Source organism: Equus quagga, chromosome 19 (assembly GCF_021613505.1).
Source record: "Equus quagga isolate Etosha38 chromosome 19, UCLA_HA_Equagga_1.0, whole genome shotgun sequence".
In the NCBI taxonomy this organism is placed as follows: domain Eukaryota; kingdom Metazoa; phylum Chordata; class Mammalia; order Perissodactyla; family Equidae; genus Equus; species Equus quagga.
Window position 1 is genome coordinate 8,800,899 of NC_060285.1, and position 20,147 is coordinate 8,821,045.

General features: G+C 37.4%; 2 protein-coding genes and 2 long non-coding RNA genes across 6 annotated transcripts in view; 3 read left to right on the forward strand and 1 right to left on the reverse strand.

The window, feature by feature from the left end:
• ST13 (ST13 Hsp70 interacting protein) overlaps positions 1–16,023 on the forward strand; it is a 29,067-nt gene extending 13,044 nt beyond the window's left edge. The window contains exons 5-12 of the mRNA XM_046646863.1: positions 866–932; positions 5,602–5,686; positions 5,820–5,930; positions 8,587–8,689; positions 9,929–10,045; positions 11,249–11,297; positions 13,330–13,463; positions 13,928–16,023. Of these exons, the coding sequence (XP_046502819.1) occupies positions 866–932; positions 5,602–5,686; positions 5,820–5,930; positions 8,587–8,689; positions 9,929–10,045; positions 11,249–11,297; positions 13,330–13,463; positions 13,928–14,056 (795 nt within the window). The 3' untranslated portion in view covers positions 14,057–16,023. The remainder of the gene's footprint in view (positions 1–865; positions 933–5,601; positions 5,687–5,819; positions 5,931–8,586; positions 8,690–9,928; positions 10,046–11,248; positions 11,298–13,329; positions 13,464–13,927) is intronic.
• LOC124230632 (uncharacterized) lies at positions 961–5,595 on the forward strand. The gene is made up of 3 exons (XR_006886231.1): positions 961–1,227; positions 2,969–3,124; positions 3,564–5,595. It is a non-coding gene; the product is annotated as an uncharacterized LOC124230632 (long non-coding RNA).
• Positions 13,384–19,473, reverse strand: LOC124230631 (uncharacterized). The gene is made up of 4 exons (XR_006886230.1): positions 19,379–19,473; positions 18,651–18,787; positions 16,400–16,503; positions 13,384–13,521 (listed from the first exon to the last, which is right to left on the reverse strand). It is a non-coding gene; the product is annotated as an uncharacterized LOC124230631 (long non-coding RNA).
• Positions 19,474–19,494: 21 nt separating this feature from the next.
• The window catches only part of SLC25A17 (solute carrier family 25 member 17), a 39,033-nt gene continuing 38,380 nt past the window's right edge, over positions 19,495–20,147 (forward strand). The window contains exon 1 of one of the 3 annotated variants that reach the window (XM_046646858.1): positions 19,495–19,880. In XM_046646858.1, the coding sequence (XP_046502814.1) occupies positions 19,509–19,880 (372 nt within the window). In that variant the 5' untranslated portion in view covers positions 19,495–19,508. The remainder of the gene's footprint in view (positions 19,881–20,147) is intronic. The other 2 variants (XM_046646860.1, XM_046646859.1) reach the window with 2 other exon arrangements.

Genomic DNA, 20,147 nt, shown 5'->3' on the forward strand with positions numbered 1-20,147 from the left:
CCCCGTAAAAGTCTTGTGTGCTCTTATAATGAGCTCTTATAATGTGCTCTTCTTTTATATTTTGTAATCGATTTTTGCTGATGTGGAGGAACTCTGGGTTTGTTTTTATGTTGCTGTTAGTTTCTGAGAACTTTATTGAATTATTCTGATAGATCCAGTAACTTGTCAGTTCCATGGGGTTTTCTAGGCAAATTAAAATATAATTAAAGACAGCTTGGTACTTTCCTTCCTATTCTTAAACCGGTCAGCTCATTTTCTTAGTGAATTAGCCAGCACCTCCGGTAATATTTTACACAGTAGTGGTGATAGAGTGGACTTTTTTCCTTTAGTTAAAGAAACTGCTTCTTAACTTCCCATTTTAGGTAGGATGTTTGCTGTAAGTTTTTGTTACTATTAATCGTACTCTCAGTAGTCTTGCACAGCGATTGTTCTGTCTAGTATAGGTACTCAGTAGATGTTTGTTGAAACAAAAGAGTGAGATGTTTCTTTTCTGAAGAATGAAGCCTAAAAGGAACTAGCTTTAGTTAGTCCTTTGTGAGGAGATTGAGTTTTAGTGTTTGTGAATAACCAAGAAGGAGTTGGTAAGGGCAAAACCACTTGCTCAGGTTAGGATGGAGGGCAGCAAAAGTCATGTGTAAGGCAGAGTGTACGGAGTGAAATTTATTGTTTAGTGTGAAAGATTAAAGCTCATCCTGTATAATTTCTTACAAATCAGTTATCATCATTATCCTCTTTGCTCCTTGGAGACTGGGGAAAAGGAATGAAAGTGGGAGTTGTGACTACCCCTTCCCTAGGAAAGTCCAAGTTCCTTCCTCCTCTTCTGCTTTCTCGACTATTTCTAAGTTGACCTTCAATTTCCCCCTAGATAACCGAGGAGATGATGGATCAGGCAAATGATAAAAAAGTGGCTGCCATTGATGCCCTAAATGATGGTGAGTGATTTTTTTTTCTCTTTGCTACATTTCTATGGTAGTCTGAATATTTTCTTCTCTACTGCAGTAACTGTTAAATAGTGGGAAAGTAAACTTAAATTTATTGAGTATCTTATACTGAAGAAAGTGTCATTTTCTGTATCCACCCCTTCCCCACTGATAGACATAGATGCTGAAATCACTGAGGAATTAATTACCTTGCCTCAGGGCATGGACAGATCCTGATGTGACTCAAAGACTCTGCTTTCCTGACTGTATCATGGTGTTTCTTTATGGAGAAAAGGCTTTTAAAAAGGTGAAAGGCTTTAAAAAAAAAAGTGGTATTAGAAAAGTGGCCCTCAGCTTTTTATAGTAACACACTTAACAAATAATGTCCATAGGCATAACAGTCTTGTTCTAGTCTCTGCATGTTAGAGCCTCTTCAGAAAGTCCTGTAAGAGTGGGAGAGTGCTGATACTATTAAGTATAATGTTTAATCAGTTATAATGTATAAGAACAAATCATTTATTAACTTGGGTACTGTGTAAACCCCCCTCATAGCTGTATGGTAGTATATCACAGTGCCGTCGTTGAACAGATGCTGTTGTGTAATGCTGATGTGCATTTGGCCTTCATCCCTAGACTTAGAAGATAACTGAAGTTTTATTTTAGAATGAGTTCAGTATTCATTACTGTTCCAAGTTGGCAAATACATTCACTTCACTTTTTTGTAATGCCACCACCTTCTTAGTTTAGGTCCTTATCATATGTTTATATTATTAAAATTGCCTCAGTAGTTTGCCTACCTGAGATATGTTTCCTTTATTGCTTTCTGTTCACTGTCCCTAGATTATTCTTACTTAGAAGTACTTTTTATTGTTACACACTCCCTTGCTTTTAACCTGCAACTTTGCGTACGTTTTGAAGGTCGTCATCGTAGCATTAGACTTGCCAGAGTTGGAGCCCATATTTTGCCTTCCCAACCTTGTTCTCTTCTTTTTAAATATTAACCTTCCATTCTAGCCAGGCCTCACTGTCCTGGAATGTTCCTTTTCTTGTGCTCTGCTGCTTCTCTGTAAAGGTTTTCTTCACCTATTTCAACTTTTAATTCACACCCATTAATTGATCTCCGTCACTTCTCTTTTTGACTATTCCTTTTCCAGACGCTTTTCTTCTTTCCCCTACCACCTAAGATTTCTATTTATCTAGCATTTATTTTGTGCCTTCAATATGTCTGGCAATTTTATTATGTTTTAATGTGCATTATTTCATGAAAACCTCATACTACTACCATTTTACAGATTAATGAATAACCTGAGGGCTCAGAGGGGTTTTAGCTTGTCTAGGATCTTACTGTGCTGTACTGTCAATTCATTATTTTTGTCACTTATTATGGCATATTGTCTTGTATTTTTTTGAAATTCATTTTCTTATTTATTGCCTTAGCAATATTTAACAAAATGAAAATGAACTGCCAAGACCTAATAAGTCACGTTCTTGTTTTTTATATTTCTTTCCAACCTATGTTCATGTGTAAATTTAACCTCATTCTAATTTTAGAATAAGCGCAATTTTATAGTATATCCTAAAGGGATAAAACACTAGTATTCTAAGGTAGGGATTGGAGATTCAGGCCCTCCCTGGGGTTAGAGAGGCAGGAATATAGTTAGACACTGGACTTATGGATCCAAAGTACCTGGGTTTGGATCTCAGCTCTGGCACTTACTAGCTAGGTAAACTTAGAGAAGTTACTCTCTCTGCCTCTGTTTCTTCCTTTGTAAAATAAGGATAATGGTACCTACCTATTAGAGTCATGAGGAGTTTATTATGCTTTTCAGTTAATATATTTATTCAACAAATATTTGTTGAAGGTTTACCATGTTTCAGATGCTGATAAACAATGGGAAACAACAGACCAAGTTGTTTATCTCATGGACCTCATATTACTGGGGAACAAAACAAAATTGATAATAGAATGTCAGGTGGTAATAAGTGCTATGAAGAAAAGTAGAGCTGAGTAAAGGGATAGTGAGTGATGGAAGCTATATTTTACACAGGGTGGTCAGGAAAGCATCTGACGACATGAGAGGAGCAAGCCATGTGAAGAAGGGCTTTTGAGACAGAGAAGAACAAGTAGAGGGGCTAACCGGAAGAGTGAGTAGGATGATTACATATTCAAGGAATAGCAGAAAGGCCAGTGTAGCTGGAGTGTGGTAAGTGAAGGGGTAAGAGTGTTAGAATTAAGGTCAGAGAAGCGCCTGGGAGTGGGTGATGGGTGATGGGGAGGTGGGGTAGTGGGAAAGTGGTGAGGAGGATAGATAGATAAATCACTAAAAGAACTTTTGTAGATCCTGCCGACGGACTTAGGATTTTACCATTAAGGATGATGGGAAGCTATTGAGGGTTTTTTTTTGACAAGGGGAGTTTCATAGTGAGGTGAATTTACTTTTGAAAAGGATTATTCTTACTGCTTTATGTAGATCAGATTGTAGGGGCCAGTAAGGGTATGTTAGTTCGCTGGAGAAGTAGAAGCCAAAACATGAGTGGATGTGCTAGAGATACATTTGGAAAATACCTGTGAGGGAAAATGGGGAAGCAGGGAGAATCAGAGGAGTCTGGGAAGGCGATCATGTAGGTCTTACTCCTTTGTAGGAGAAGTCCTCTGCTGTGGATATGTTTCTTAAAAAGTCTTGGCAAGCCAAAGTTGCCGTTACAGGAGCTGCACGTCTCATAAGAATGGCCCTGCCTTGGTATCCTTGCTGTGTTCAGTAATTAGCTGGGAGCAGCTTATGAAGTATAGCCTTGAGCACAGAAGATGGAGTTCTCAATCAGTTATGCTCCCCACAACAGATCAAAGGTGTGTTTTCATGACCCCACAGAGGGAAAGCAAGAAAGTGAGTCTTATTTTGTAGTCTAGGTGGCTAATGATGGTGGCTTGGATTAAGGCAAAGGTTCTCAAACTTCCCCTATTTACAGTGCTCTTACTATCTTGACTTTTTCACAGCACCCCTAGGCCAAAAGAAATGCCTAAGAGTTTCGTTTATAGTGTAGTCAGGTCCAAACAATTTAATAAATATATGTGTCCTAACAAGTTAGTGATTGTTTGAAAAAATAATACATAATTTGTAAGCAAATATATTTAATTTCATTCTTAAATAACCATGTTTATTTTCTAAGAAGCGGTGTAGATATGTTGAGCACTAAGCAGCTTCTCAGATCTCGGAATCCGATTGGACACTGCCACTCTCACTTCCTGTTCCACATCTCTACTTTTCTGCAATTCTAGCTTTTTATCATAGCAACTACTAAAAAAACAGTTTTTCAAAGACATAAAACGGAATGTAGTAATCCAGTATTGAAACTGTGAACTATATTCAACCAGTAGTTTGTGCGGTGCTAACAAACCAATGGTCCTGTGGCCTCCTTGGTGCACAGTGTGGAAACCTTGGGGCTTAGGGTGGTAATGTGAGAGGTGGTTAGATTCTGGATATATTTTGAAAGTAGAAATAAAAGGTGTTAGGTTTTAGACTGAGGAGTCAAGAATGACTCCAAGGTTTTGGGCTTCAGGTGGATCAGGAGTTGCCAAACTATAGCCTCCTGTTTCCGTAAAAATTTAATGGAACACAGTCATACCTGTTCATTTGTGTATTGTCTGTGGCTGCTTTCCCACTACAACAACAGAGGTGAATTGTTACGGTTCTTATGGTCTGCAAAGCCTAAAATAATAATTATATGTCCCTTTCCAGAAAAGTTTGCCAACCTCTAAACTAGACTGAGTGGAGGAGCCATTTACTTAGTTGGGAATATAAAGATGGGGAATAGATTTAGAGATGGAGTAGAAGTTAAGAGTTCAGTTTTGAACATGGTAGGTGTCAGTTGCTTGTTAGATCCAAGTGTAATAACTTGTAATAGACACTATTTTCCTAGACTCCTAGCAGCGACTAATAAGACTGCACCTTTTTCTGCGTTGTTTCATGAGTTCTCATAAGATCCTTTACACAGTTAGTCGCTGGGTAAATATATTTTTCAAAGTGAATTGTAGCATTTACTTTAAAATTCTGTGTTTGTCTTGCCTCCCTGTTTCCTGTGTCCAAGAATTAGACTTTGTGCAAAGTACTGTTCTAATTCTATAGCACGTTTTATCTGTTGAATGACTTCAGTGAAGGGACTAGTAAAGAAGCTATGAGAATAGTATACAATAAATGAATTTAAAATGTGGGTTGTGGTGTTCATGAATTCAAGTTTTCTTGAATTTTTATGCTCTTCCTGTGAATTCAAATAGTAAAATTTTTTTTAATCAGCCCTAAGGATTTAATATGGATACATTTTCCTTCATAAGTTTAATTTTATCCTTTTAACTCAATGGATAAAAGACAGTTTCATTAATAGAATAAAATTGATTTATCCTTTTATTTTTTCTTAATTAAAAAAATCAGTATGAGTCCTACTAAGAATGTTGTATTCTACTGGTTTTTAAGGGGTTGTGTACCAAAAATTGTCTCTGTCTTGAGTGATTTGCAGTGTAAGTGTGGCAAAGTTTGCTTTGAAGAGCCAGTTTTGTGTATTTAGAAACTAGTCTTTTTTTCCTGGACTAAATGAAAAATGTGAAAGATTATTTGGATAAAAGAGCAACAATTTTTATTAATATTTTTTATCCTCCTATTTCTCAATAACTTTTGATTTACTTTAGGTGAACTACAGAAAGCCATTGACTTGTTCACAGATGCCATCAAGCTGAATCCCCGCTTGGCCATTCTGTATGCCAAGAGAGCCAGGTGAGAACTCTAAACAAAAAAACATCCCCTAGTGAATAATTGCTGCTCATTTATTTAAATAGAATTGCTTCTGTGGCGATCCCGAAGGTGTTAGTGTTTGAAATGAATACTTCTTATCATACTTATTTTTTAGTGTCTTCGTCAAATTACAGAAGCCAAATGCTGCCATCCGAGACTGTGACAGAGCTATTGAAATAAATCCTGATTCAGCTCAGCCTTACAAATGGCGAGGGAAAGCGCACAGGTAAATAGTGGAGTTTAATTATTTTCAGAACTCTTTAAATTTAAATCTGATGTTTTGTTATGCTTTCTAAAAAATCCCCAAAATTGCCTAAAGATTTAATTTTAAAGTAATACGTGCTCAATATGGAAGAATTCATGGAGAGGATATCATAAGGAACGAATAAGAAAGTAATTCTTTTCATTCAAAGAAAAACCACTGTTAACAGTTTTTAACCATATATAGCCAAATTTAAGGTAAGGATTTTTCTCAAAATTATTTCCAAGAAAAGAGAGTGGCCTTATTATTGGTATATTTACAAATTTTATCTTGTTTTCAGACTTTCTGTTTGTAACTTAACATTAAACAACCAATATTTTATAGAAGAAGGAATTCACTAGCCTCAAACTACTTCAGTCACTGCTAAGTCACCTGAAAAATGAGAAAAAGGGGAAAATAAAGAGGTGGCTTTAACCCAGATTAGTAATCATTCCTGAAAGCCAAACTTAATATTATACAAATGAGTATTTGTGGCTTGGGGATAAAATGTCCTATGATATTTACGTCTTGTGTGGATTGGAAAGGTACTGTTCTTAAAGTGTGAATGGAGGTGAAGATGGAGGTGCTTGGGACAACTGTGTTAGATGACTCAAAAAAGCAGCTGTAGTAATTATGAAGACATGTCAAAGACAGAAGTAAAAGACTGGAATAAAATGGATTAGTTCTCTGTGGGTATAGGAAAGCTCATGCATTACTGTTGATCCTCCGGAGACCCTAGTAGTCTTTGAGCATTTCTTTGCTTTGTGGTACAAGATAGCAGGAGCTCCTCTCTCTCTCTTTTTTTCCTTTCTAAGGAAGATTGTCCCTGAGCTAACATCTGTGCCAGTCTTCCTCTATTTTGTATGTGGACACTGCCACAGCGTGGCTTGATGAGTGGTGTGTAGGTCTGTGCCCAGGATCCAGTCCCACAAACCCCAGGCCGCTGAAGTGGAGCATGCGAACTTCACCACTAGGCCACAGGGCCGGCCCATGAGCTCATCTTGTACTTTGCTTGTCCCAGACATGGAGTAAACCACTTCTCCAAGAAACCATGGTTCATTTTAGTGGGGATTATATTTATAGAAACTAAAGTTTGGCCAGTAGGTGTGTTCATTTCTTCTTAGATAGCATTACTCTGTTCATTTCAATGACAGAGTTAGAAAAAACATGTTAAAAATAATGATTTTAAGGAAAAAAGTTACAAAATTTTGAGTTTATACTGATATGTTCCATTAGGATTCAACATTAAGTATTTTTAACCCTATTCTCCTAGACTCAAAATTTTTGTCCCTATTTACTTACTTGCATTATCCTTGCATTATCCTGCGATACACATAAAATTGTTTTAGAATCATGCCTTAAAAATGATATACCTTCTAAGTAAAGTTTAAAGTTCTTTTTGCAGTTCTTATCCTTAGGATATATTCCATTTAAGATATACAGTCACAATACTGTTTTAAAAGTTACTTGAATTAATTTTTTCTGTATGGTTTATGTTGTCAATGTGAAAAACAATTAGCCTCTTTTTATTTCTTTTTGTATTGAGGTTTAGAGTTTGCTTTATTTCCATCCTTTCTGATTTAATTTTCTTCTTTGAGTATGTGAAATATTTGCAGGTTTAAAGAGCCAAAACCAAGTTAACAAATATACCCAGAGAAGTCTCATTTCCATTGCTATCCCTTCTACTCAATTCTCACCTACCCCGACCAACCTTTAATTTTTAATTTAGCCTTTCTTTCCATTTTCAATAAAATGTGCACACATCTATTGTTTTATCTTCTATCTTATAGAAGGTAGCATGTTAAATATACATTTTTTTTTCTTTTGGAGGAAGATTAGCCCTGAGCTAACAGCTGCTGCCAATCCTCCTCTTTTTGCTGAGGAAGATTGGCCCTGAGCTAACATCCGTGCCCGTCTTCCTCTACTTTATATGTGGGACGCCTGCCACAGCATGGTTTTTGAAGCGGTGCCACGTCTGCACCTGGGATCCGAACCAGCAAACCCTGGGCCGCAGAAGTGGAACGTGCACACTTAAACGCTGTGCCACCGGGCCAGCCCCATCATCATGTTAATCCTTTTTTTTTTTTTTTTTAAAGATTTTTTTTGTTCTTTTTCCTTTTTCTCCCCAAAGCCCCCGGTACATAGTTGTACATTCTTCGTTGTGGGTCCCTCCAGTTGTGGCATGTGGGACGGTGCCTCAGCGTGGGTTGATGAGCAGTGCCGTGTCTGCGCCCAGGATTCGAACCAACGAAACACTGGGCCACCTGCACCGGAGCACACGAACTTAACCACTCGGCCACGGGGCCAGCCCCATGTTAATCCTATTTTTGATGAGTTGAAAGTTGTGGCTTCACATAGTTTTTTTTTATTTCATGATATTCTGAGTTAAGAAAGCTATTTTTTTAAAGTTTTTAAACATTTTTTAGTAGAACAGATTTAGAGTTATAAAGGAAATTTAAATTTCTTCAAACTTTTATAGAATATAACATAGAAATTGAATTAGTTCCTGAAAATTTATAGTTCAGTATTTAGCTTAAAGCTCTTCTGTAACAATCCTTTTCTATAATAGGGAAGAAAGACACTATGCCACAGAAGTGAATATATATAAAAGGCTCCTAAAATGAATTTAAATCTTTTTTAGACTTCTGGGCCACTGGGAAGAAGCAGCCCATGATCTTGCTCTTGCCTGTAAACTGGATTATGATGAAGATGCTAGCGCAATGCTGAAGGAAGTTCAACCGAGGGTATGTTAAAGTAGAGAAAGGGAAAGTCATTACTGTAATACTCCATGGCTCTAGTCTTAGCCCCAGCAGTGACTTACCTTCAAAACAGATATACAGAAGCAGACATTTGGAAGTTGTAATCTGTAATCCATGAAGTTTGTGCTCAACTCAGGAAATCTTATTAGGTTTTCATGCTTTCATTTCTCATGGTGTAGTATAGCAAGCTCTATTACTTTGTTTGTAAGCTTAGAGTAGAATTATAACCAGAAAGTTAGAAACGGAAAAGGGGGCAGCAAGTTTACAGCAAGGAAAGAAATAGAAAATCTGTAAAATGTGACCCAAGATTGAGTCTGGTCTATCCTTATATTTTATCGGTGTATAAAGCCACTGAATAAAGCATGAGGGCTCTGTGGAACTAAAAAGTTTCAACCTTTTTAAAATGTTAATATTGAATCCAAAAGCTGGAATATTCTATTAAGATAATTTCTGTCTAAAATTGTTAGTTAAAATGATTTTCATGCATTTGCATGGTAAATCCCTCAGCTGTGTGGCAAATTATACTGCCAGGAATTTATTCTCAAAGATTTTATGATAGCAGAAATTTTATTGAATTTCACTTATCTACCATCAGAGACTATTTGATTTCTTTTTTTTTTTTTCATAATAGGGCTAACTCAGCAAGGTTATTATGTGAGATATTCTATAAAAAATTCTAAAAATAATCATAAACAAGCTAAGGTAACAGTTGAATATGAGTCTCTGTAGTTTATTCTCTGAATAAATAATAGATTCCAAATATTTGGCACGGACTATGTACCAATACCTGGTACATATACTTTCTTTCTTAATCCTTATAGCAGCTCTGTAAGGCTTACATATTTCTCTTCCCCTCTGCCCTTATTTTACGGTAGACTGTGGCAAATAAGTGATATATGCGTTCCAGATCTCTGCCTTCCCATGGCAGGTATTAGGCAAGAATTGTGATGCAATTTGAAACCTGATTGTCATCCTTGCACTAGCTAATTGTTTGAGATTTGTAACACTTCTAACTTCAAATCCCAGCCTCTTTCCTCTTTCACAGTGGACTGGTTAAAGCCTGAGTTGTGTCAGGTCCTTTTCTATAAGGTAAATCTAACTGTCATTATTCAGAACTATGTTGAATTGAACACCTCTCCACAAAGAAAAGTAATTCTTTAACAAAGCTGTTGATTTGTGTTCACCTTATTTAGCTTTTATTTTTCTGTGGCTCTTTTTTCCTAGGCTCAGAAAATTGCAGAACATCGGAGAAAGTATGAGCGAAAACGTGAAGAGCGAGAGATCAAAGAAAGAATGGAAAGGGTGAAGAAGGCTCGGGAAGAACATGAGAGAGCCCAGAGGGTAAAGTTTCCGTAGCTAAACCATTAAGGGGGAAAATATAGTAGATTAGAGTTTTCAGGATGTCTTTCTAATTCCTGGCTCTTTCTTAATGCTGGCTGCAGTTCTGTTAGGCTAATGATGCTACTAAAAGGGAGTTTTCTTTCCCTTCATTATCCCGAATTTGTGAGGCTATGTTTAGTCTTTAAATTCTTAAGTGAGCTTCTGTTTCACCAATTTATATTCTTATGTCCTTCTAAAATCAGGAATTTTTCCCAGTTAAGTAAGTAAAACTTTGCAGCATTGTTTGTTTTCTTGCGGGTGCTTGCCTTGATTTATTAAGTTTTATGATTCCTGCTGTTCCAGCAGTGCATTCATAGCTATTTAAAATTGACTCTAGCTATTTTTATTTTTAGTTATAAAGTCATATAAAAATTAGGGTAAAAGTTACCCGTAATTCATTCACAGTATTGTTGCTGCTGTTCTTAAGGTTTCTCTTAGTTTTTTTCTGTATTAGCTTTTTGCATTGCTATCAGTTTTCATCTACTTATTTCCAACACTGTTGAATTGAAGGACATACAGTTGTATTATAATTATATAATATTATAGCCTTATTTTTTGTCATTTAATATTTTTAAGCATCATGCTTGATTTTTAGGATTATAGTTTATAATCTTCAAAAGTAATTTTTACATTTATTTATGTCCTTGATGACTTTATAACTGGTTATGAGAGAATTTATGTGTATTTTCTTCAATTTTGTCTTTAACAACAAAACAAATCAGTAAATCTCCAGTTGTATTTGTTGTTGAGTCATGTAGGGAGATTATGGAAAAGATGAACCTTGGAAGCAAAAGTCCTGACAGTCTTAGTAATCTAAGCATGTGCTTTCATTAGAGAGTTTTAAAAGCAGTAAGAATTTACAGTTTTTATAAGCATGGACAGACTGTAAATTGCTTTCCAGGTTTTTTTTCCTCCTCCAAGTAGAAATAAAATGGCTCTTGAAACTATTATCGAAAGTAATGCTGAGAATCCAGTTGGAGATTTTTTGAGGGTGGGGTGGGATGGCCTGTGTCCTTTAGTCCAGTATTGCCATTTGAAACTTGCCATTCTTGTAAGTCCTCTACTAACTTCTTTTGTAATTTTTTCATCATTGTTCATGGGTAGGGGTGGACAGCAGACTGTCCCCGCTCCACTTATGTAATTTGTTTCTTTTTTGTATCAAAGGAGGAAGAAGCCAGACGACAATCAGGAGCTCAGTATGGCTCTTTTCCAGGTATTTTTAAAGAAAAATTAAAACTATTAGTATTGTTAATAATTGGAGAATATTCTTATTTGGAGTCTCAGATATGTCTATTATATTTGGCACCATTAGTCCCTAGAACACTGAAGAATCTTAAGAATGTTAGCCTCTAGAAAGTTTCATTCTCATTAAAATTTTTATGTTAGTGGAAATACAGTATATTATTTTCCTCACACTTTGAGCAGTATGCTTTCTCAAATTAGCTGACATTCATTGAGGCCTGAGCATTGTACTTTATTAAAAGACTGTAAGTATTGATTATGATGTATTCTAAGTATTTCTAAATTGCCATAATCATTTTACTCTGTTATAAATTGATATTCATGAGATAGTAGGTAAAAGCACTGTAGGCGGTTATTAAGCACAACAAATGTTTTGAGTCCAGTGTAAAAATAATATACACTCTTCCTTTTCTTGCAAATGTTAAATGATCAGAAATTATTAGCGAGGCAAAGCCTGGAATGATAGCAGAGGCCTAATACGATACAGGTAGAAGGGCAGTTAGAAAGGCACTCAGACTAATTTTTGAATATTTCCTGAATGAGGCAGTGTGAAATTTATATGAATTTCAGGAGGAGCTTTTTAAAAGTTTGTAATCCCAGTGGGGAATTAACAGCCTCCAGCTATTTAGTAGTAACCAGCTTTCTCTTAAGGAAGGTTTATAGACACAGGTACACACTGCTTCGCTTATGCCACTGGCTAGAACTTTAGTTCCATGGGCAGTGGCTAGAAAAGGTAAAGGTAGCCTCTTATTCTCCAAGGTCAAGCAAGGGCCAAGCAACTAAAAAGAAAAAATATTGGGGATGACTTGCTGTTTGAGGAAAAAGCAAGAAAATAAATTCTAGTTCATAGCTTACTTCCTGTTTAAAAAATAAATAATCTTATGTCAGGTGCCTTTGTTTTAGAAAATGACCACTAATGTGGACTAGAACTAGAGATAATATTTTGTTTTATGGATTTTATTACCTAGATTTGACTGGTTAACTGGTTAACTATTGTTGCCTTGGGCCAGTAATTTTTTCTTGGGTAGAAACTAGGTTTTCAGAGTCAGTCGGGGCTGCTAGAGAAGCTAGTTGTTTTCAGGCCCCCTTAGATTTCCTTATCTGTGATTGTTAGTTATTTATCAGCATGTTTGAATTGTTGAGCCAGGTGGAAGTGACTGTTATCTGTGGTTCTTTTTTATGAGGGCTGTACTTGTAGAGACTCTTGATCTGGAGAATACAGTAATGTTACCTGTATTTCCCTTTAGGATGTCCCTATATTGGCGAAATTGTGATTTCAGAATATCTCCTATGGACATAAAGGTTTATGGTAGTGGAAAACTGAGTAGAAAATAATTCAGGTTTATAATCCAAAATGATACTGGGAGAATTAAATCCTTTTCGCTCTACAGAGCGTTGTTCTCAGTGTAAAGAAGAAACACCAGGGAGTGCTTGTTAAAAATGCAGATTTTCAGTTTCACCCTCAGATATTTTTATTCTCTCTGGGGTGGAGATAAAAATCCACGGCTTTTTATAACAAGCATTTCATAGAGTTCTTGAAGGAATAACTGCACTAGAGGAGTATAGTTAAAAAAAAAAAGAAAAACATGAATTAACTTAGTTGAAACAGACAATATTAAAGAATGAGAAGATAAGATATAACATAACCAAGATGATTTGTTAGACTTTTTAATTTTGTAATTCCAAGGGACGGTTAGCTGTCTCTTTGTTTTAAGGTAAGATTAGTTTTCTTTTTTAACAGTTTTATCCGTAGGAAAAAAATGAATCCAGAAAGTAGCAAAGTCTGATTTCTAGCCTTATTTTTTAAGAGAAAATTTGAAGGTAAAAATTGTCTTGTTACATCCAGTTAGAATGGTCAGACTGCTTTGTGTTTAGTAACACCCTTGTTCTTTGTGCATGCTCATGAGAGTGTGTGTTATTTTAATCTGGAAAGAAATAGTACACTATCAGACTACTTGTGAATATGGTTGGTGTCTATACAGTTCTTTCATTTATTCTTGCAGGTGGCTTTCCTGGGGGAATGCCTGGTACTTTTCCTGGAGGAATGCCTGGAATGGGAGGGGGCATGCCTGGAATGGCAGGGATGCCTGGGCTCAATGAAATTCTTAGTGATCCAGAGGTTCTTGCAGCCATGCAGGTAAGACTCAGAAGAACGTAGTTGGACTTCATGTCACTAAGGCATTTCTTTCATAATTCTGTGTGGAGACAAAGGTTACTCTGTTAGCCATGTGTTACTGATCTAAATTACCAAATAGCTAATTGTGCAGTTGCAATGCTCATTTTCTTAGAGTGAGTAGCTTAAGTTTTAAAAAATTGGTTTATAGGAAATACTGTGTAATAGTTGGTAATTATTGCCAGTTGTCCTTTTCTTTCTATCAAAATTGTATATTCTTTTTTCATTATCTTGTTAAAGTGATATAATTGAGTTTGACTTTGAAGTATACATTAATAATATTTATACTTCAGGAACTTGTCCAAACCCCAGTTAACTTGGCCATGACAAAATTATAGATCTAAATAGAGATAGGATTTGGGATAATAAACTTGTTGGCCCATAGAACACTTTTTTAAATACTAAAAAAAAATAACTTTCATTTGCAGGATCCAGAAGTTATGGCAGCCTTCCAGGATGTGGCCCAGAACCCAGCAAATATGTCAAAATATCAGAGCAACCCAAAGGTTATGAATCTCATCAGTAAATTATCAGCCAAATTTGGAGGTCAAGCATAATGCCCTTCTGACACATAAAGCCCTTGCTGAAGGAAAAGCAACTTAGATCACCTAATGGATGTCGCAATAATCCAAACCGGTGTACCTCTGACCTTCTCGTGAAGAAAGCTGGGGTGCTTGGAAGATAATCCCTACCCCTCTGCCCCAAATGCAGCTGAACGATTTTACAGTGGTTTGCCATTAGGGTATTCATCCAGATAGTGTTTTCCTACTAGGAATTACAAACTTTAAACACTTTTTAAACCTTAAAAATATTTAAAAACAAATTAAAAGGGTGTGTTAAATCCCTCCATTTTTCTTTATTAATCATTTCGGTTTTTTCCTTTGAATTAATTGGGCGAGAAAGATACTTCGGTATGGAAGAGTTATTACTCAGTTTGAATGAAATAAAGGTTTATTAGCAGGAGGCAAATACAACATTTGAGTAGATAAAGTCTGAGTTGGGTATATACGGTTGCTGAGGCATTTTGATTTGTCCTTTTAAATGCTTTATTTTTTCAAAAATGATTTATTTCAGTAAAACTATTGGGACCACCAGTATTGCAGTAGAACCTGGGTAGGGACTGGAAGTACTTGGCAGGGCATCCGCAGTCTTACTACATTTTATGTAGCATGTACCCTTGTGTCAATGTGTTTAGATCTCACACTGTGGTGAAGGGATGATTTTATAATGCTGCAGTAGAGTTGGGTTACTTAGTTCTGTTCTTGTCTGATATATAAAATAAATGTTTCATATTATTTCCACATAGGGGAAGTAAGGGGAGACTTTTCTTTTTATATTTCTATGTTTAAAATGACTTTTCCTGATCAGAAAATGCCCAACTCTTTGTCTGCTTTCTACTTGTTTTCACCTTTTTTTCTCCTTACTCTTCTTGGGCTAAAGATCGTCCTTTTTCACTAGCATCATTACTGCTATCATTCACAGCATAATTGTGCAAGCATATTTAATGCTGGGTTTAATTTAATATGTAATACATAGAGTGACTATGTAGCATAATATCCATAACAGCTGTAGTTTCTTACTTGGCCAAGAGATTTCACATTGGAGTGTTAGATTTCCACTTCAGTGAAATCTTACCATATCAAAAGATGTTGGAAGGAGGGATTCCCTTGGGTGTTTGGTCTTCTACTTAGGAAATACTATTGCAGTTAGAGTTTATCTTCTAGTATGCATCTTTCTATTTTGGAGAGTATGAGGTTCGAATTTGATATACACAGAGGGGAACCTAACTTCTTGATCCACCATGAATTATAAAATTGATGAGATCCATGGTGGTTCTTCATTGTGGAGTTGTTGGCATTATGAAAGATTCACTGTTCTCCAGTTCAGCTCTTAAATACTGCAACCATAGCCCCACCTTTACTTTCTCTCTTTCCCTCTCCTCCAAGGATAAAGAAAATGATACATTTTCTGTTGTACATTCAATTCATATGTTAAATAAGACGGTCCAGGCACTCTACCAGGAATTGCTAGGTTTCTACCTATCTTTGAATTTAAAGTGCTACTGTTTAAAAGCAACTGCAAGGGATGAGACCCTCTCTACTTTGCTTATTTCAAGAATCAGTGGTAGGAGCAGTGAAATAAATTCCATGGAATACACATTTCTGAAATAGCACATTTCTGAAATCATAAGTGAGTTGATTCAGGTTCTGACCCTTTGCTGTACCACAAGCAGATAGAAATGCATCTGTTATATAAGTGAGAAAAAGCTGTATGCTAATTGAGCATGCTTTTTAAACCCTTTAAAAATACTCAGCATATAAACTTGCATTTGAGCTTGCCAGTGTTCTTTTTGTTAATGTGTGTTCTCCTTTCTCAAAATTTCTAATGTGTGCTGTGAATAACTCAAGAAGACCAGCTGCTTCTGGATTCATTTGATTTACTGAACTATACGTTACCTAAGTACATTCTGACATCGCAAATATTACTGGAAGTGGGTAAAAGTAAAATTGGTCTTTTGAAAATGTGTCCTGTGCTTTTAGACTTTTTAAGTTCCACAAATACAAAATACATTCTTCATTTTCATAGAAACTCAATATCATTTCTAAACCAGAAATGTTCTTTTCTTGTGCTAATAATGCTATAAGAAGGGAAAGTAAAGGAGGTTTCCCCCCCTGCTCAAAAATATATAGTTATTGGATATTTCTAGCCATGTTAAAAATATACTTACGGTCAAACTGGATATTTTCTCTTCCCATTTTCTGCCCCCTTTTTTTTCAGCACATGTTCTATTTTATGTCTCTAGCATTCATGTTATTTACTGAGCATAGTATGCTTAAGATTATAAAGTGCTATTAACAAGCACCCCTAAAAATACATTAGCTTATGTAAAACAGCTTTACTTTTCTTTCAGATAGCAGTCCAGAAGTAAGCAGTTCTGCCATACTCAAAAGGTAGCTTCCGTTTCTGGGTCCAAAGGTGCTTGCTGTGGTGCTCATCTTCTAGCCTGAGGAAACAGGAGAGGGCGCCAGGGAAGCATATGCTGAGATCCTGAGGCTAATACATGGATTTAATGTTTTATTACTTCTGTTCATATCCCATTAGTCAGCTTTTTTTTGTCTTGACCATATTTAGCTGGAAGAAAAGCTAGAAAATAATAGCCCATAGCTGTGTGGTCACGTGCCCAACAAAAAAATTACTACTATGAAAGAAATGGGAACATGACCTGAGGTAACAACTAGCCGTCTGTCACAATAGGAAATACTGGCCTAAGGGGATAAGGGAGAAACACTTAAATTTTTTAAAGATTTGCTAATCTCTAAAATTAATGCACACAAGTAGGCACATAAATCAGGTAAGGAGTACTCAGTCTGTGTCAAGCACTTTAATCAGTTTGCAAGTATTGACTGATGATTCTGATAATGACCATAATGGTAAGTACTCTTATCCCCATTTTATATAGATGAGGAAACTGAAGCACTGTAAGTAAATTGCCCAGGATAACACCCCTGATTATATCTGGAGCTGGGATTGTCACCAGGCTTGGGGCTTCAAAAGTCTTCCTCCTAAATTCTATGCCCTGCTCCCCCTCTCTGTGTACAAGGTTGCCTCTTGCAGAATTGTTAGTTAATTTAAGAAATTGAAAACAACTAAAATGTATACTTGAGGGGAATTGGTTAAATAAGGACTATCACACACCACTTGGTGTGTTGATGTGCGCCTCCAATGGATTTCTCCTGATAATGGGACCTAGCATAATGGAAGTGCTTGGTCCACTTGTGACAGGGATGAGAAAAAACTAGTTTTAAAAAATATGGTGCGGTAATTTTAAAAGTTCAATATGTACCAATATTTACAACCAATATAGTATACTTTAAATAGAGTTCATATAGTTTGGGGAGGAAAATACCCTAAATTAAATAGGCAACAAATACAGATAATTAACAATAGCTGTTAAAGAGGGCAAACTTAAACAGTATGCCATGTCAAGTTGGCACAAATTTTAAATATCTTGGCAATTATTCAGGAAGATCTTGTGTGTAGTGCTGGAGGGAGTGTAAATTCACAATTTTCTATAAAGTTGTCTAACAAACTAAAAATTCTGACATTCTCTTTAGGTGAAATACTGATTTTAAAATTGTGGATTCTAAGTATTAGGTGGAGCCAGAATAGCAAGGAGGTAAATAGGAGTGGTACAAACACATGTATGGTGCTCTGGAAATCTAGGTATCTGGTATGCAATCAAGATGTCCTTTAGTTCACTCACCCGGGTCACTGGGACATTTTCAGGTGGCAGTTTAAGTAAGCTGACCATAAATATGCCAGTGTAGAAGCAACATACATGAAATGATTAGTTCTGGCTAGGTTCCTTTAACTCTTATTAATGACTTGGGGTAAACAGAATCATGCTAAATCTTTTATATTCTGTTTTAGACAGTGTGGGACTTGGTGCTTTTATATAAGTGAGGGAGCCCTCTTTTAGGAAAGTAATACATAATTATGAATCCTAAGCTGTAAAAGTGAATGTTTAGAACATGCAAAGTTAGAATTTTTAAAAATTGGAAATAAGCATTACAAATAAAATTATTTTTAAAAATTGGAAATAACTACACAAATCGTTCCATTTAATAAGTGCTATACCTGTGTAATTGCTACATTTTTCGCTGCAAATTCATTATATGATAACTCTTCAGTAGAATGAAATACCATCTTGATCAAAATATTTTTTGATAGCTGGGATGCAAAAGAATTCACACAAATGGACATGCTCTCTGCTATGCGTTTGTGCCCTACCAATGGGAATTCTGATAAATTCTATTGTGTTCTATTACCATCATAAAGGGAAGATATTCAAAAAGTGTTCATAAATCTGTATGCTACATAATCCAATATGTTCTTGACAGGAAAGAGCTTCCAGTGTGATTAAGGGTCAATGAAAACTTTTAGTCCTCTGCTTAAATTTTACAATGGACCAGCTCTGTCTATCCAGTGCCAGAATCCTGTCTTTGACTCTTGGACCTCTGCACCTTCATGTCATGACCCTAGGGAATGGTGGGAGTATCCTGGAAGCCATTCTTACATCAGGATGTCTAGCAGTAACTTAACCATATGTATAAATAGATAGCACTAAATCCAACTGTCCCCCCAACTCACCTTTCAGTTAGCTTGCAGTCGCTAGCATCACCTTACATGAAGGGGAGTTCATGTGGAAAGAGATCTTAATGGCGGTTAAAATTTTTTCTGCAAATTTTGTGAAAACACGACCAAGTAAACATTGTTCGGGCCCTCTCCTGGGGAGTAAATTTCATAATGGGCATATAGCACTGAGCCGGGCATATAGCACTGATCCAGGCATATAGTAAGCACTCAAGAATTATCAGCGAGGATATTATAAAAGTAAATTTGCTGGTACTTGCTGGCAGAGACACATGATCATGGTGCCCCAATAAAGAAGTGGAGTCCTGACACACGCCTCACAATATGACCTAGGTTAGAGGTGAATGTGCTTTTCCTAGTTCTGTGTAGTTTGGTTCTTCACTTTACAACATGGAAAAAACCTTTTCTTCAGTGTTTATAAGTGAGTCTACATAAATTAGCTTTTGTAATCCTTAAAGTAGCAAGTGGAGTTGTTAATATTAACACTGTCATTTCTCAAAGGAAACCAAAAAGGGTTAAACGATTTTCCCAGTTGCCTAGTATGTTCCCACCTACATCTGATCATTTTAATCTCCTGAAGTTCAAGTTCTCTCCCTATCACACCCCACGATGTTTCAGAGGGGAGAACCCTGTCCAATCAACGTTTATTTCCTCTTGACCAAAATGTGACTTTCAAAATACTAGTGAAGGAAAATACGAGATAAGTCGCAGAGAAACAGGAAAACCTGAGTCCCGCATCTTGCCTGTCGTCAGCTTGTCAGGTGAAGGAGGGAGGTGGAGAAAGGAGACCACGTAGACTTTCTGCCGTCCCAGTGGTATGGGTTAGTGGTGAACCACGACTGGCTGGGTCCCAGAATGCAAGGAAGTCCCGCGAGACTCAGGAAGCGACCGCGGGATTTCAGGCTGTGCGACCGCTCCACGTGGCGGAGCCGGCGCCGCACGGCCCCGCCCCGCGCACGCCCCCGGGGCCAACCAGAGCCAAGGGGCGTTCCCTGGCCCCGTTTCCCGTCTTCCCGTCCCAGCTGCCTTGGGCCCGCAGACCCGGCGACCTGCGACCCGGAAGCGGTTGCTCTGGTGGAGGCGGGCCTCAGAGGGTGGAGAGCTTTTTTCCTCACTGGGCTGGCTGTGGCTCCTGCGGGAAAACTGTGGCTAGGTCTGCGGGGCGCCGCACTCATGGCTTCCGTGCTGTCCTACGAAAGCCTCGTCCACGCCGTGGCTGGAGCCGTGGTGAGGCGGGCTCTTCACGCCCTGGCCACTGCGGGGGGTGGGGCTTCTCTGGGGCCGGTCCCGGGTATGGCTGGGGGTGGGGGATAAGAGAGAGATCTTGTGGGCTGGGGTCTCCTGTCGTGACGATGGCACTGAGAGGAACGGGGCGTAGGCGAGAAGTTGCCAGAAGAATCTGTGGTGAGGGCCGGCACTCACCCTCCGCCCCTGGCTGCCGCTCTGGCCTCTTCGAGAACCTCCGGGATAGAGTGCGGTGGCCCCACACACCCC